This window comes from Gymnodraco acuticeps, unplaced genomic scaffold (genome assembly GCF_902827175.1).
Source record: "Gymnodraco acuticeps unplaced genomic scaffold, fGymAcu1.1, whole genome shotgun sequence".
Lineage (NCBI taxonomy): Eukaryota > Metazoa > Chordata > Actinopteri > Perciformes > Bathydraconidae > Gymnodraco > Gymnodraco acuticeps.
Window position 1 is genome coordinate 2,886,158 of NW_022989947.1, and position 16,980 is coordinate 2,903,137.

General features: G+C 38.9%; 3 protein-coding genes and 4 non-coding genes across 7 annotated transcripts; 6 read left to right on the plus strand and 1 right to left on the minus strand.

The window, feature by feature from the left end:
• Window positions 1-24: 24 nt before the first annotated feature.
• On the plus strand, window positions 25-6,838 carry ppt2b (palmitoyl-protein thioesterase 2b). Its single transcript, XM_034210320.1, has 8 exons — window positions 25-484; window positions 1,427-1,580; window positions 2,479-2,574; window positions 3,122-3,229; window positions 3,347-3,430; window positions 3,819-3,903; window positions 4,399-4,453; window positions 4,825-6,838. The coding sequence occupies exons 1-8, from the start codon at window positions 296-298 to the stop codon at window positions 4,966-4,968; spliced, it is 915 nt and encodes a 304-aa protein (XP_034066211.1). The 5' UTR covers window positions 25-295; the 3' UTR covers window positions 4,969-6,838.
• Window positions 6,839-7,600: 762 nt separating this feature from the next.
• Window positions 7,601-11,576, plus strand: rps5 (ribosomal protein S5). Its single transcript, XM_034210403.1, has 6 exons — window positions 7,601-7,813; window positions 8,674-8,777; window positions 9,103-9,312; window positions 9,886-10,014; window positions 10,686-10,784; window positions 11,464-11,576. Coding segments are annotated over exons 1-6 (612 nt in total). The 5' UTR covers window positions 7,601-7,812; the 3' UTR covers window positions 11,533-11,576.
• Window positions 8,888-9,019, plus strand: LOC117542697. The gene has a single exon (XR_004568473.1). It is a non-coding gene; the product is annotated as a small nucleolar RNA SNORA3/SNORA45 family (small nucleolar RNA).
• On the plus strand, window positions 9,553-9,683 carry LOC117542693. Its single transcript, XR_004568469.1, has one exon. It is a non-coding gene; the product is annotated as a small nucleolar RNA SNORA3/SNORA45 family (small nucleolar RNA).
• Window positions 10,486-10,616, plus strand: LOC117542696. The gene has a single exon (XR_004568472.1). It is a non-coding gene; the product is annotated as a small nucleolar RNA SNORA3/SNORA45 family (small nucleolar RNA).
• Window positions 11,145-11,275, plus strand: LOC117542695. Its single transcript, XR_004568471.1, has one exon. It is a non-coding gene; the product is annotated as a small nucleolar RNA SNORA3/SNORA45 family (small nucleolar RNA).
• Window positions 11,577-11,652: 76 nt separating the features above from the next.
• ddah2 (dimethylarginine dimethylaminohydrolase 2) lies at window positions 11,653-16,739 on the minus strand. The gene is made up of 6 exons (XM_034210402.1): window positions 16,606-16,739; window positions 15,225-15,676; window positions 14,272-14,460; window positions 13,102-13,221; window positions 12,494-12,637; window positions 11,653-12,293 (listed from the first exon to the last, which is right to left on the minus strand). Exons 2-6 carry the CDS (start codon window positions 15,522-15,524, stop codon window positions 12,174-12,176), a joined length of 873 nt encoding a protein of 290 aa, XP_034066293.1. The 5' UTR covers window positions 15,525-15,676; window positions 16,606-16,739; the 3' UTR covers window positions 11,653-12,173.
• Between the last annotated feature and the right edge of the window lie 241 nt (window positions 16,740-16,980).

A 16,980-nucleotide genomic window follows, 5' to 3' on the forward strand; every position in this document is an offset into this window, starting at 1 on the left:
CGGCCGCATCACGTTTAATTTAAACCGGAACAAACAAAAGGAACCAAAGCAATACGATGCAGCTGGTTTTTTAAGGAATATACAACTAGTGTAAAGCAGGATTATTCAAGGTACTGATGAGCGACATTTTTGCTCTTTTTTTTTACCGCAGCTTGGGCAAAAAATGGAAATGAAGATGATAGCAAAACACTAGCAAAAACATCAAGATTTTATGTTTTTATGTACATTTGAAAGTAATCAATTTTATTTTTAACACGACTCAAGCGATTTTTTAAAAAAACAGTTTTGGGGTAAAATGAAGGACTCCCTTCCCGCTTTGTCAAGCCGAAGGGTGAGGAGGATCAGCGGGGCGGCTGGGCTGCTCTACCCGCTGCTCGGTGCCTGTCTCTGGGCTGCAGCGGTCGGGTACAAGCCGGTGATCATCGTGCACGGTTTATTCGACAGCTCAGGGGATTTTAAAGACTTACAGCGGTTCATAAACGAGGTGAGTGGTCGCAATGAACAGTGAGTCGCTACATTTGGCTCCTTTTTATCTATTTTTAGTATATTTATACTTTATAACATGACTGGTACATTTTGTTTTTTCAGGGGTTGACCTTATACTTTATATACTTCAGGCCTTGTTATATCACTGCCTTATCAGTACAACGTGTAGGCCTACCTAAAACATGCAATCTTCTGTAACATTGATCAGTTTTTATAATAAGAGTAGAATAATAAAATGTATTGTAATGCAATATATTGCAATATTCTAATTGCAATAACACGGGAAATTGAGTGATCAGTAGGCTACTATAATAAAGGTTTGGTGCACTGAAATGTATTATTATAGAGGTACATTTGCTATTTCTGTTTAATAGGACGATATTACCTGTAGTTTGCACTGTACTAAACAAAAAACTTTCTTGAGCTAATGTGCGCTGTTTGGATTATAAAATATGATGATTAGGCTAGTAGTACATTTTAAGATAGCGGTGGATGTGGTGCCATTTTAATTATGAAGGTTGATTAGGTTAAACCAAGATTAACTTCCTCTTTTTCACATCTGCTGTTAGACTGGAACCAGACTAAACATATTTCTGAAGGCAAATCAAGACCCTAGTTTGTCTTTGGCAAATCAAGACCCTAGTTTGTCTGCTTTAGAAAGCCTGTACTGCCCAATGAATATTTAAAGCACATCCTTTCCATTTGGTATACCTCAACAACCCTGTGGACCTTTTATAACAAATGGAGTTGAGTCATTTGATTGCCCTTTGTATCGAGTCATGTGATTGCCCCATTAGATACAATCAGATTATGTGAGAATGGCTTTATTGCTTATATTAATTGATATCAAACTCAATTTTCAAGACAGTTTACACAAATAGTGATCCATTAATACGTCTACAAGTGCAGTTGTGAAATGTTCCTCTTCTTTCTCCTGCAGTCTCATCCTGGCACAAATGTTTCCGTCATCGACTTGTTTGACAGAAGTGCCAGCCTGCAGCCCATGTGGAAACAGGTGGAGGGATTCAAGGAAGCTATTCACCCAATAATGCAAAATGCAGAAGATGGGGTCCATTTTATCTGCTACTCTCAAGGTCTGTGAGTGCATGTCTGCAAATGAAATACATGAACTTCAATGTGGTATTCTCTTAAAATTATAAAACAGTCTTTGTGCCAATCTTGCTATAAGTTTCCTCATTGTATTTCACTCTTTTATTTAAAAGATGGGGCTTTACAAGGGATTTTTTTCTCAACTCCTGAGATTTCACTTTCAGTCTGGAGTTGGAAATTCCCAACCTGCAGTGTGTTATTTAAACTGCCAAATGTTCCTGTTGGTAAAAACCTATATATACAGTCTATGGTAAAAACCAGGGGAATATATGTGAATGCCCATGACATTTCCTTTGCCCAACAGTGAATTTCTCATGTGGAAATTATACAACCTGTTACCACACATATTTATGTAAAGAAGTTTAGATTTTACCTTAAAAAATGTTTTTCTTTTATAGATTTAAAGGTTGTGCTTTACTGAAAATGTACTGAAACTGAAACTTATCATCAGAAACAAGGATATTAAAAGAGTAGTGTGCAATCTTGATTAGATTAAAAATAAAACAACTAGTTAATAAATACATAATGTTTTACTTTGTCTTATCTGATAGTCAATTTAGCACCTTTTTGTCGGTTTGTTGGTCAAAACAAGGCACTCCGTTTTGTTTATTCAAGTACAACTTAAATACACATATTAAGAATAATATATATAAAAAAAGTCATTAATTTTGAAATAGTAAGCCCAAAGGAAACTTATAATGAATAAAAGTGTAGGCTGAAGTCGTAGCATATTATTGTGTATAATTCATTTGTATGTACAATTATCATAAAAAATATACACTGGAAAAGAAAATATATAATCAAAAACATGATGTGTGTACATTAAATATCCAAAATGTGTAAACAAATGTTCATGTACAGACTTGTGTGTCATTTTCACAGGTGGACTTATTTGCAGAGGGATCCTCTCGACTCTCAACGACCACAACGTCCAGTCTTTCATCTCTCTGTCCTCGCCGCAGGCCGGGCAGTATGGAGGTGAGTTCTACTTTAAAGGCTGAACACATGATAAGCAACTATAATCAATAGTTGTTATAACAATTCATCAAATGACAATGTGTAATCACGGTGAATCTGTGATTTTTAGAGGGGCAACACTCCTAGTAAATATCCCCTGATGTTAGCTTCTCTCTCTGTTATAAACCCATTAGAGGGGATTTCAGCTCTTGTTTGAGCTTCACTGTTTCTGTTCACCCTGAATGCTCATTGTGTTGTTTACGACTGCAGCAGCCAGCAAAGACATCTTTAACAACCCATGTTGGTTAGCTGGTGTAAATAGTGGAGCATTTAGCAGTTAAAGAGACAAATATTTCACTCAAAAGTTGGTAGTCAAACAAAAAAAAACAGCTAAAAGACAAAGAAGATTAGAAAGATTACTACTCAGAAGAGACTATGTTTCAATGTTATGTTGTTAACCTGTTACCGCCCCAAATTGGCAAAAAATCAGTTATTCCAGATTTAACATGTTAAGGACTGTTCCATAACTCGTTAAGCGTGTGTCTCATCATGCTCTTTGTCTCATCAGACACCGACTACTTGAGGTACCTCTTCCCACAGTTTGTGAAGTCCAACCTCTTCCACCTCTGCTACACATCGGTAGGTCAGAGGATCTCCATCTGCAACTACTGGAACGGTGAGAATTATTTATATTCTGGATCTTGTCAAACTCAGAAAAGGATATGAGATTAAGTGTAAGAAAGCTTCATAAATAAGTGTTTTGACATCCTGGTTGTTTGTCCTCTTCCTCCAGACCCCCACCACAGAGACATGTATGTGAACAGCAGTGATTATTTGGCTCTGCTCAACAGCGAGCGATCAAATCCAAATTCAACAGGTCAGCAAATTCTTTGAGGGTAAAACTCATCCAAAAGTTGAATGAATGTAACCATCAGTGGATGTTGCTTTATTGTTATGATGCAACAGTAGGTTTGAGCTCATAGCTACAAAAAAGTAGACGGATGTCGGTAAATGTTATCTAAACTTGCATTTTGTTTCAGTTAGTCTATCCTTTGACAGTAAAAACGTTGACTATCCAGGTCTTACAATTGTAATCCCTTTTATTACATTTATTTATAATAAACAAATCATTTATATATTTAATAAATGATATCATACACAGTACGTAGTAGAGTTAATGGCAGAGCTTACAGTATATACTGGATTGCTATATGTTGTGCAGCCATACATAATTAAGTGTACTAAAGTGTACCTCTCTATCTCAGAGTGGAAGAAGAACTTCCTGAAAATAAAAAAGCTGGTGCTGGTTGGAGGACCGGACGATGGAGTCATCACTCCCTGGCAGTCGAGGTAAGTTCGTCCTCTGTCGCAAACATTTTATAACGCTTTTCATCCGCTTTATGATTTCATGTAATGCTCTTTCTTGCAGACAAAAATGTTTTACAGTATTCTCCAGTTATTGGTGACAAAGTACACATAGCCAAGGAGTCATTCTTAGCCATTTCAAAGTTTTATATTGAAAGGTTGGGTGTCATTTTTTGCATTCAAATGCTTTAACATTACTTAGCACATACACTTAAGGCGCCCAGTAACAGTAACTTCACCCCAGTGCAGAAATGCAGATAAAAATACCAGAGTATCATTGATACCCTTTATGAAAGCCTTGTTGTTGTTCACCAAATCCTTTTTTCCCGTTGTCATATGACATGTTTCACGCTCACTTCACACGTCTCTGCTTTGAAAATGTTGCTTTTGTTGTTGAAAAATTGTGTTGGCTGATCAGATGACTCTCATGTGATGCTCACACTTGATCTTTTCTCTCTCTCTGTGCCTCATGGACTTTAGTCAGTTCGGATTTTTTGACGACAACGACACGGTCGTTGAGATGCAGCACCAGGATGTGAGTGAAAGAATCATTCCACAGAAACACATTAACAACAGACTATATTTGATTGTATTGCCCCTTGTGAACACTACTAATACCCTAACATTATTGTATATTGTTTCTATCCATATTTATTTATTGTGTCATGCACAAGCAAACATATAGGTCAAAGATATCTAAAAAACAAATATTGACCTGACAAGCAGACACCATATATACATTTCCAACTAAATAACTTCTTTATAGAAAGTTTCAAAGATTTTAAATTGTTCTCCAACCTAAATAAGCTGTTAGAAATAACAGACATTTTACAAAATAAATCCCTGAAATCTCCATATAAATACAAAGTTGCCATAAATCATATTGCTTGTTTTTTCCTGTTTCAGGTGTATTTAAGGGATGTTTTTGGCCTGAAGACGCTTGGGGCTCGTGGAGATCTGATCATCTGTTCTGTTCCCGGCGTGGAACACGTGTATTGGCACTCAAATGAGACTGTGTTCCACCTGTGCATGGAGAAGTGGCTGGTGTAGAACAAAACACTCACACACAGATACACACAAACAGAGATACACACCCTGCAGGTTAAGGAGCTCTTCATTTCCACCATGTGTGAAACTCTGCCTCTACTGTAAACTATGAAGCATGTCATCTCAATGTTTGGATTACAGATTCAAGAAATTACTCCGTAATTGTAGTGTTTGCTGGCGAAGTTTGGACTATAGGTTCTGAACTATAGTTTCTGAACTATTTAAGTTACATAAAAGGGAATCTCCACTACTTTGCTTTCTTGCAGCGTATCAGATAAGAAGATTTATATCACTCTCATGACCATAAGTCCTCGAACTCATTTAATGTTTGTAAATTTGAGGAGGTAAATAGGGGCCTTGTAAGTTTAGAATAGTCTAGAATAGAAATTAAATTATTATTTTAACAGTGTTAAATCGTCCATCTGCACCCTGCAGATGCTTATTGTTTCTCATGTAAACGGCGTTGAGGAAGTACAACATTATTTAACCTTGATGTTTAAGAACGTGTGGGAATACTGGTGTCTGTACAGTGTATATGAAACTTCAGCCAGCTGCTTGGTTTTCATCAACATGTAAAACTACATATTTTAATTATTTATTATTAACCGTTCTGCTGTCAAACAAATCCAGCATTTCCATGTGTGCTAAAGGTATTTTCTCAGAAAATAAAAAGGCCCAAACTTTAAGAAGCAACCAATTTGAAGGCTCCTATAAACTTGGTAGAGGTTAAACTAGCCATTATGTTATTACACTCTGCAACAGTAAAGCAAATCAACATAAAAGAGGACTGCAGCAGTTTTGATTTGCATTTCAGAAAGGGACTTTCAGAAGGGTCATGTATCAATGCTGCAGATGAGACATGTTTACAGTTTTTACAGGCTCAGTAGTCCCTCATGACTGCAAAAAAACGGTGGAGTGCCCCTTTATTTCGAATAAATAAATACACAGAATATATCCATTTGTGTGTTTGATCACACATACCTCAAAACAACCCACAACTCAACAGTGCCTGATCGACGTTCTGTCATTGTGTCTACATGTACAGACTCACTGTCCTGCTCATCTTGTGATGCAGTAATTTATATATTTGTATTCCTCCATTTTATATATGTGTAAATCTGACCGTGAATATCATATATGCTATCGTTATCATGCAATGCTTTAGAGATTTCATAGATTAAGCCTTACCTTTTCCCCTCATGCCTCTGTGTTTTGTGTCCCATACCGAAGTGCTACAACACACTGCCTTTAATGATGGTGCTTAGGATGAAGAGGGGTGGATGAGGAGTGGCCAGAGAAGGGGCAGTGCTATATTAGTGTTTACTTGTCCACCAGACTATTGTCCATGGCGCTCTTTACATCCCATCCCATTTAGATATCTCAGGCGTTTTACCTACATGTTTGTTGGAGAAGGGATTTCTATTAACTGTTTGCATTTTATTGGATGTTATGTACAAAATAGGTGTTGCTCAAAAGGAAAAAAGCAATGCAAATATCGATTGTGTGATAGAACAAAAAGTGGATTTTATTGAGTAAAGTATTCATTGCACAAGGTTTAACCAGATAAAAAGAAGGGAATTGATTAACTGTTTTTAAAGTTGTTAGCTTTGCAGTATTATTTTGATGGCTGCATCCTTTGTTTCATGCCTGCTTGTACAAGTTAGTTAACCTAGCTGCATACATTAAGTATTTAAGGGATGTCCTTTCTCTGGTCAAGTTTTATTGCTTTAAAAATGTAAATGTGGTTGTGGACAGTTTTTTTAACATTTAAACAGAAACTACTATTTTGACTCGGTCCTACAATTTCTACAGTATTTGGAAAATGAAAATGTGTCCAATGTCAATTCCTCAATAAAAGGCAATTTGTAAGGTCTCTTTTTGTTTTATTTTTTACAACAAAAAGTATTTGTCTAATAAGTTCAGGAAACCCTAAAATATTTAAACCAGCACACAACTGCTCCTAGTACTACGATGGGTTACATGCAGAGGTCAAATGTCACTGTGTGCTTTCTAAAAAAAACGAAATAAATACAAATAGGGCAGACGATCCAGTTGTATTTATTTCGTTTTTTTTAGAAAGGGGCAGGTCATATAAGATTGTATTCTTCTCCCTGCTCCTTTTCGCTCAATGGTGTGTTTACAGAGACATGTTTTGTTGGCAATTATTGTACATTTGGGTATGCGGGACAAATAAAATGAAATGTGTGACCATTAAAGAGGGGTCATCCTCCAATTCTATCTCTATTCTTAGTTTAATTATTAAATAAAATATAAATATATTTATTTGATTTTTAAAGCCAAACTATGTATATCTGGATCTGCTTATGTAGTTTTTAGGTGTGACAAAGGTCAACCTACTTTGTAAAATATTTGTATTTGGATGAATGGAAGAGTGAACAGATTAAAGCAAATAGATACATCAATAATTTTCTTGGAAAAAAAAATCACTTTATATTTTCAATATATCCAAAACACAAAAAAAGGACAACATACATTTGAGAACATGAAACAAACCAAAGCAAAACTTTTTTCTTTCCATCCTCATTTGCATAACATTGCTCACTCACGTGTTATGAGTCAAATGGACTATCGACCTGTGCAATGTCAGCTTAAACATGTTATCAACTTATTTATATTCTTAACAAGTAGGCTTGTAGTTTCCAAGTACTTGTATTTGAGAAGTCTTTATTGCCCTCTTGTTAGTTGCTTTCTTAGAAACAAAAAATACAATTCCCTGCATGCTCTGCGCACCGGAAGTAACCCTCCATTTCACCGGATATCTGCACGCGGCGCCTCGAAAAGGCCCTTTTCCGTCTCTGAGAAGTGTGGTACAGAACGGCAGACACAAGTGAGTAAAGAATTCACATTTCTCTCCTTCCATTCGTCTTTAAAAATAGTTTTATCTGTTAAGTAGACAAGATGCTTACTCCTGTTGCCTAAACAATAAGAAATACACGTCAAAGTTTTGCCATTCTGATGTTTTATTTGCACTAAGAGTTTTGCTACGAGCACACAACGCTGAGCGTTAGCATGTGGCTAGCTTCTTAGCACATGTGGATGCGGCATGTTGATCAGCCACATTGATAGACCTCACATTCAGTACTCTATTTATATTAATACTGCAATAGTGTAAAAACGTGACACATTATCCTTCAGTAGAAAATATCACCCATGTATATCCTTATAAAATGACGCAATTTGTCAAGTGTCCGCTAGCTTGTTAGCTGACGGCAAGCTAACGTTACGTTAATTAAGGAGAACCAGGCTTAATCTCGGGCCCTGATGTGAAAATGTGGCTGTCCTTTTTAAGAAGCTTCTTCCATTACAACTTCACATTCGCGTATCATTGTTAAAGCTACATAGTTAAGTAGTTTATTTTGCTACGTATGTAACCCCGTGAAGGTAAACATTTAAACGGAGTAAGCTTTGCAACGTAACGTTAGCGCTAGATCAATTTAATTTATACGGTGTAATGCGACAATAACATTTGTCTTTATAATGTGGTCAATATCAACCCTGCATGTTACCATTTGTGATTGGGAGCATATCCATGTTCCCAAGATGGATGTCCTAGAACGATTACAATTCGCCAGTCCTGTGTAAAATGTAATAGGTGAACACTAAGGGTCACAAATAGAGCAATGTGCTTTGTTTTACCTTTACAGCAATAATTGACCACCGTCGTGTTTCTTTTGACCTTTTCCTTAGTGACTGAGTGGGAAACTGCCCCAGCTGTGGCTGAGTCCCCAGAGATCAAACTCTTCGGCAAGTGGAGCACCGACGATGTCCAGATCAATGACATCTCCCTGCAGGTATATAGTGAAGTGAAAGTAGCTGTTATATAGAAACATGATTATAAGGCAACTAAAATTGTTTCAATATTCACGATGTATAGAACGCTATGTTTGTATATGATTGTTAAAGCGAGGCTAGAGTCACGCCTGGATACACCCGTTGTCCTGGTGTGCTAGAGTGCTCGTAGAGGAAATTGTCTTTGCTTATTCATTGGCTGTAGTCTCTTGTGGCCCAGTCAATCACCAACTCAGACACACTAAGTCTTCATACATGCTGTACGTTAATAAAGCCTGGGTAAAATCTGCACAGACCGTGTTTAAATCGCCTCCTTTTTTACTACAGGATTACATTGCTGTGAAAGAGAAGTATGCCAAGTACCTGCCTCACTCTGGAGGACGTTATGCGGCCAAACGTTTCCGTAAGGCCCAATGCCCCATTGTGGAGCGTCTGACCAACTCCATGATGATGCACGGCCGCAACAACGGCAAGAAACTGATGACATGTCGCATCGTCAAGCACGCCTTCGAGATCATCCATCTGCTGACAGGAGAGGTATGCATGGAGTGTGCAGCATAATTAAGGCTGATTTAAACTAATATTTGGGAGGCGGCAATAGAGCAACTGGTGAACAGTGATGCTAGTTTAAAGTCTCCACAGATTAAATTGGTTGTCCAACTCCAGCATCCCATCATGGCAGATTGAAATAAATGTTTGCTGGAGACTGTAGAGGAACCTCAGATTATGTTTTACTTCATGCTTCATTTACTGTAGTTTTTTGTATTTTGTGCATAAAGCGAGGCTAGAGTCACGCCTGGACACACCCGTTGTCCTGGTGTGCTAGAGTGCTCGTAGAGGAAATATCTTTGCTTATTCATTGGCTGTAGTCTGTTGTGGCCCAGTCAATCACCAACAAAGATACATTACACTACCGACCAGTGTTTAATTCACCAAATGTAATTCATCAGACAATAATGTCTCTTTTTTTATCCCATATTAATTAAAAACTATAAATGTAACACACAGAACATGCAGCTAGCAGACCTTGAGGAACTACATTTGAAGAAAAAACTACTTTTGTGTCAGGTTTCATATAAATTAAGTTAAAACTGAAAATGTTGTCCACAGAACCCCCTCCAGGTCCTGGTGAACGCCATCATCAACAGTGGTCCACGTGAGGACTCTACCCGTATTGGGCGTGCTGGTACCGTCAGGAGGCAGGCTGTTGACGTGTCACCCCTCCGCAGGGTCAACCAGGTAAACCCACTCAAATATACTATTTAAAATAAAACAAACATTGGTTTTCTTAAAGGCTTTGATTTAAATATGAAAATGGAATCACCCCAGAAAATGAAAGAGCTTGTGCTTTACATACCTAGAAAATGTGCTTTTTTTGCATTCTTCCTTCTAATGACACACACGTTAGACAAATGACAATTTCACCTTTCATTTATTTAGAGCTTACGTGGCAGGAGTTGTACAGTCCATAAAGAAAATGAATACTGCTGTAAAAGTGGGCCAATAACTTCCATTAATGAGAAAAGGAAGCCCATTGGATGTTCCATTGCTACTGCAGTGTAACCATGAAGCTGTTGTGCAAAATATCTCCCAATTTTTATATTTCTCTCAGCTCATCACTACATAGCTACAAATCCAAGGCTGCACCCAATGTTTTTCTTTTCTGAAAGTGGCTGTTTGCTGTAATAACTGTTTGTATTTTGTGCATAAAGCGAGGCTAGAGTCACGCCTGGACACACCCGTTGTCCTGGTGTGCTAGAGTGCTCGTAGAGGAAATATCTTTGCTTATTCATTGGCTGTAGTCTGTTGTGACCCAGTCAATCACCAACAAAGATACATTACACTACCGACCAGCGTTAAATTCATCAAATGTAATTTGTCAGCCACTAATGTCTCTACTCGTCCTGTAGGCTATCTGGCTGCTGTGCACAGGCGCAAGAGAAGCTGCCTTCAGGAACATCAAGACCATTGCAGAGTGCCTGGCTGATGAGCTGATCAATGCCGCGAAGGTAACGGTTTATTCACTTATAGCATGCTCACTATCTGATTGAAGTGCTGTGTGTAATAGCTGTTGAAGAGAACTTGATATCATTCCTATTATTGCACGCTTCTGATGCTTGTGCATTGATTTGTAAGTAGCGTTGAAGCAGTACCTTAACACAATGCAGTCTGTAGTTCTGATTACGGCTGATTTAAACTCATATTTGGAGGCTGCAATAGAGCAAATGGTGACCAGTGATCAAAGTCTCCGTCCAACTCCAAAATCCCATCATGGCAGATTGAAATAAATGTTTGCTGTAGAGGAACCTCAGATTATGTTTGACTTCATGTTTAATTTTCTGTAATAACTGTTTGTATTTTGTGCATAAAGCGAGGCTAGAGTCACGCCTGGATACACCCGTTGTCCTGGTGTGCTAGAGTGCTCGTAGAGGAAATATCTTTGCTTATTCATTGGCTGTAGTCTCTTGTGGCCCAGTCAATCACCAACAAAGATACATTACACTACCGACCAGCGTTAAATTCACCAAACAATAATGTTTCTCTTGTTTATCTCATATGGGGTGTTTAAAATTTAAAGAAAGTGTCTTTTATTTTTGCCTGACATTTCACTTCCATTTCTGGTCTTCAGTTTGTATATTGTCCTGTGACTGCATGTTAAACTAAGCAGCCCTCTTCTCCTAATTTCAGGGTTCGTCTAACTCCTACGCCATCAAGAAGAAGGACGAGTTGGAGAGAGTTGCCAAGTCCAACCGTTAACATGTTTTCTTTCTACCAAAACAAATAAATTTGAAGAAATTCCATTGATGTCACAAATCCTTTCTTTTACGCACTTCCACACTTGTTTCGCTTATTGGACAGTGAAGTTAAATGACAATAGACAGTTTGTCAGAATAATTTTATTGGCATCTCTACACACAAGAAAGCTGAACCAATTCAAACTGGTTCCATTAGCAGCTACAGATTATTCAGCACGTAGAGTCACATCTGGCTAAATGTATTTGTACCACAGGATCGGCAAGTCTTAAACAATGAATATAGGTTCCTCATTCAACCTGTAAGTATACAGGTCATTCTAATTATCAAAACAAGGTATTGGAAAACTGAACTTTAAGACATTTGACTGGTTTTCCATTATACATTTTATTCTGTTTCATTAAATATGATTGACTGCTCAGTGGACTCAAGTTGAATGTAGTGGTTAAACCAGGGTGATGTGCTGTTTGTACAGCTGTGCTGGAAATCAGTTAGCAGATGTTACATTTGGATCTCATACAAATACTGTGAGTCAGTGTTTTCCCCTAGAAATAAATAGACAAGAATGTTAGTCTGGAAAGTGTTTCTGTGACTTCGCTCCAATGAACACGTGTACAACTAATGTACTGATGGTTAGTGTGTTTTCAGAAATAAGTGTGCTTTCTGTTGACGAGGAGGCAGAGCGAGGACAGAGACGCTCCCAGTTTGGAGGCCTCGCTGCAGGCAGTAGGCAGGAGGGTGTAGTCCTGGAGCTTCTGGAAGGCCTGCAGAGAGGAGGGAGGACACAACTTACTCATAGGACCGAGTGATTCGGGGAAGAAGTTGCTGGCTAGCGAGAGGGGCTTAGGCTGGAGATTATCTTTTGCCCAAAAGTATAGCGACTACCCAAGCTTTCATTGAACAAAGACTGTTCTTTTTAAACTTAGGCCTGCATTAAGAAAAGAAGCTCCTCAGCTGTACTCACAGAGGCGCTGTCAGGACATTCCTCTGCAGGCCGGTGGAGCAGGAAGTCATGTTTAGACGGCCCTTTGATGTAGATGCAGTTTGCTGCCGAGTCCTCTGGAACAGTGAGCACTTCATAATGGTGATCAGTCAGCTGTTCCATCATCTGGAGACAAACACACACTTATTATTACCATGTGCACCGCCCTGACTGCTCCCAGCATTACACACAGGCTCCAGTGATGTTATTAATATGACCTCAGCAGTAAGGGTATACATCGAGTGTGCACTTCACATAGGGACAGAAGAGAAACACACTATCATAGAAAACAGGGATGATATTGAGTAGATAGATGTTTAACTTTCTGTGACCTTATTTAACTGCAAATAGTTACAAAATGTATGTTGGGATTTTGCTTGGAATTATCCTTTTTCATATCATGTTTTGTTACACCTTAAATTAAATGTATTAGCCGCAGTGTTATTGAAACAGACCATAACTTTAAGGTTAAAAGTCATATTTTTGGAAAATTCCCTTATACAACCGGAAAATAAAACCAGTCAAACAATTCCTCATAAGACAATGTATGGCAATTTACTCGTCAACACCAAATACACATGCACACTTACCCGGAGTGTCTTCTTGGCCCCATCACTGTTGCTGATGATGATTGTGTTTGGCCCCCCCATAGAGCAGATGTTTCTCAGTCGGGCTCCACCGCACACAGGGACAGTGGACACAGCAAAGTCCTGCTCAGATGGAAGTTGAAAGGTTAAGTTCAGATGATAAGATAGACATCAAAAGAGACATGTTCTCTTATCTAGTGAGGGCACTTCTGTCTCAGCAGGAAAAGTACTTGTACATTTGCTATCTTTACACAAAGCGGCCAGCTGTGTGATTCTGGCGCTTCCTGTGCAGGATCAGAGGCAGTCGTGCAGGTGCTACCTCTTAGTCTAGTCCTTTAGTAGGGCTTAATGCACTTACATTTAATCAAGAGAAACATAGGCTACTCAAGGCTACAAGGTGTTTTGATCAAATGTCTGTAAACATCTGGTTTTTGGAATATGAAGTGACACGAGAGGGTGTTGAAGTCCTCAGTTTAAAAAACGCAAACTGAATGTCTTAATCAAACTTTATGGTAATCCTTCAGTCAAAAGCTGAAGTGGACGACTAACAGACCAAAGATAATTGAATAAAGCTGTACTGTCACTACCACTTAGTGTTAATATCACAATAACAACTATGCAACAATACATATCTAAAAAGCCCTTTAAAGCATTAAATGTTTGTTTTATGGAAATTGAACCGCATGAAAACGCTAGAGTAGAAATGTTAAATCAAAATGCATTGAAGGTAAATAGTCGGCTGGTCTTCCTCTTTCATCCTCCATTCTGACCAGGAGTCCTACAACGTATGTTAATTCAAAAAAAAAAAAAGACACACACACATTTAACATGAATGCCAAGTGTGTGTGTGTTTTTAGGAGGAGCAGAAGTACGGAAAATGCACTTAAGAGAAGTGGAGGATCAATATTAACGGAAGGGTTCTGTAAAGCATTAGGGGCTTGATTGTGTGGTCATTATTTGGCCGATGGAACAACGTCATTCATCACAGTTTATAGACCTTTAATCCCCAAACACAACGCAGCAAACGGCCACCTGCTCACTCTGGCAGCTGGATTCAGTGTCTGGAGTGTTTTTTGTTTGTTTAACACTCTTTATTACTACAGTCTGAAAACATACCCTCTGTTGCTTCACATAGAGATTCAGTCCTTACTATATTTTCTCCGCTCCACTTACCCTGAAAGTGTCTGCCAGCACCTCCGCCCCTCTGTGGTTGGTGTGTGAGGAGATGCCGACAAAGAACTCCCTCCCTGTGAAGAGGACGTCGCTGCCCTCCAGCGTCGCCCCTCCAGAGTCCCCCTCCTCGGCCCCCATCTCCACCACGGTCAGGTTCAGCTCTGACACCACCTTCCTCACCGCCTCCGCCTGGAGAAATGAAGAGGAAAGAGAAATATTCAGACTCAACTACATTTTGTATGATCATTTGACTATGTTTTTCTGGATCAACATAAGTTCCCATGTTTCCTTGAAAACATTTGTACTATTTAATACACTCGAAAAATACTTAAATGCCTAACAAGTTCCAAAGAACAGTACACTAAAGGAACCATTTCTTAACAAACTGCAATTCACTACATTGTGTTGTAATTATTACAGTATTATCATAATGTTAGAATAACAGAGGTTTGTCAGGGTATAGCCTATAGAGGGTTAGATGCACAGGAAAGTGTCCTCATATATTTTGGTTATAATGCAGGTGGCTAATGGGAAATCTCTATTTAATCCACTATTGGGACGCAATTCAGGTCTTTAAGCTGAACTTGCTCAAATATTACAGAACTATAATCGGTGACAAAGTGACATCATTCTCGTATTTATTCCCATTTTAGAAATGACAGATCCCGTTAATGAAGTGTCGACGGAATCTCTGACATCTAAGTTATAAGATAGTTTAGCTGCCAAAATGAATCTAACAAATGTATATGGTTATTTTACCATATTTGAATAATGCACCATTAAATGCAACTACATGTCATGGTGAACAAGTGAAGTCTCTATAGTCTCCCTCTAGTACCACACTGATATGACCTGAAACAAATGGCCACTGCTGTTTATCCCACAAAGCAAGATTAAGTGCATTCTGAGAGGATTAGGGTGCAGACAGGGCTTGTTCTTCTCCACCGTGTTACCTCGCTGCGTCTCTGCTGTTTAAAGGGCCTGGTGATGAGCGCAGTGTCTCCCTGGATGACGGCCACATCCTCTATCCTCCAGCTCTCTGGCAGCTCGGGGTCGGAGGGGATCTCGATCAGCTGCAGACCCACCTTCTGCCTCAGGGCTCCTGTCAGGCAGCCGAACTGACGCTGAGCCTTGGCCAGCTCCACCGAGGTCTCTCCATTCTTACGGCTGTCTCCCCCTGCCTTCCCAAAGGTCTCTGGGATGCCCCGCACCACGGCGTGGGTGAAGCGGCCATATGGGCACATGTTTGCCATGCTTTAAATAAACTTAGAACTCTAAGTATTTCCAGGAAGTTTGTTGCCAGAAGCCAAAGTTGTCACACTTTTCACCCCTTCTTCTGTACTAGTACTCCACCAGCTACTTCTCCGTCTGTAGATGCCAGGAAGTGGAAACAGAGGATCCCAGCCTAACACAGACAGAGATGGAAATATTAACAAATGCAATGGAACAAGGGCCTTCTTTGGGAAATATTTCAAGGCTGCACAAGTCAATATCTATAACACTATCCAATGATTCAAATGAAGTGTGGCAATAAAGAATTCATAATGAGAATTTGTTATTGTTAATCTGTAAGAGGAGGACTCAGTATCACTGGTAAAACATTCAAGGGCAGCTGAAATAACAAACAGAGATACAACAGCTGAACATGGACAGGAGGAGCATTGTTACAACAAAACTCTATTTAGTACCCCTGCAACATGCTGCTAAGCCTTTCCATGTTTGGGCAGGGGGTTGGAACTGGGACAATTGCCCTTTCATCATCTTCCCTGTAACTCACAGCAGGCACCCACTGAGAGGCTGCACATGGGACTCCCACACAGGATGCTTCCTAAATCTGCATCATAACTTATGCAACAAGTGCTGGACTTGGATATGCATCTTATTTTGTAATAATAACAGCTTAAGGAGTATATTATGAATACTTAATGGAAATGTTAGGCTATTCAATCCCAGTTAAGAGTGCCTAAACTAAGGATATGTTAAGCCTGTGTTAGTCTACCTACTATTGAGATTAGTGTTAGGCTACTTTGCGGAACAGTATTTTATTGATATGATTTGCCATATTTAGGAGGCTACACTCATTTCTGTTTTGGTACTAAATAAAATCAATGTTTCTAACTACGCAGTTCTGAGTTATCCAGCTGCAAAATGAATATGGACCTCCTCAGCCCAGAAGAAAACATCTTGAGTGTTGAAGGAGTGCACCGCCCAGCAGTTCACTGCTCCTTCTCAAATACTTCTGATGATGTTACACATCTTTTTAAAGAGCAAACTATCCACAACACTGCCAGAAGTTGCACAAATAACAAACACAGGTATATTGTTGTATCTTACCTGTTTGGAGTGTCGCAGCTTCCACGCTCGGCCGTGTTTTATTCTGTTAGTTTTAATTTCCAAACCGACCCAGTTCCCGTTACTCTGCCTTGTCTTTCTCTGCCGACCAACTACAGGTCAGGTCAAGATGGCGACTATCAACACGCACCGTTCCGGTTACGTTTTCAAAATAAGATGGCTACAAGGTTGTTATATTGATGTTTTAGTTAATTATATCATTATTATCAGAACAAAATACTCTACATAAATGTTGCTGTGAATAATTTAAAATGTGCACTGCAATTCAAAATTATTTTTACTTCATTCAACATACGAACAGGAATCTCTAAACTTGTGTTTACATGTTTTGATACAATTGTAAAATAATTATGGTTT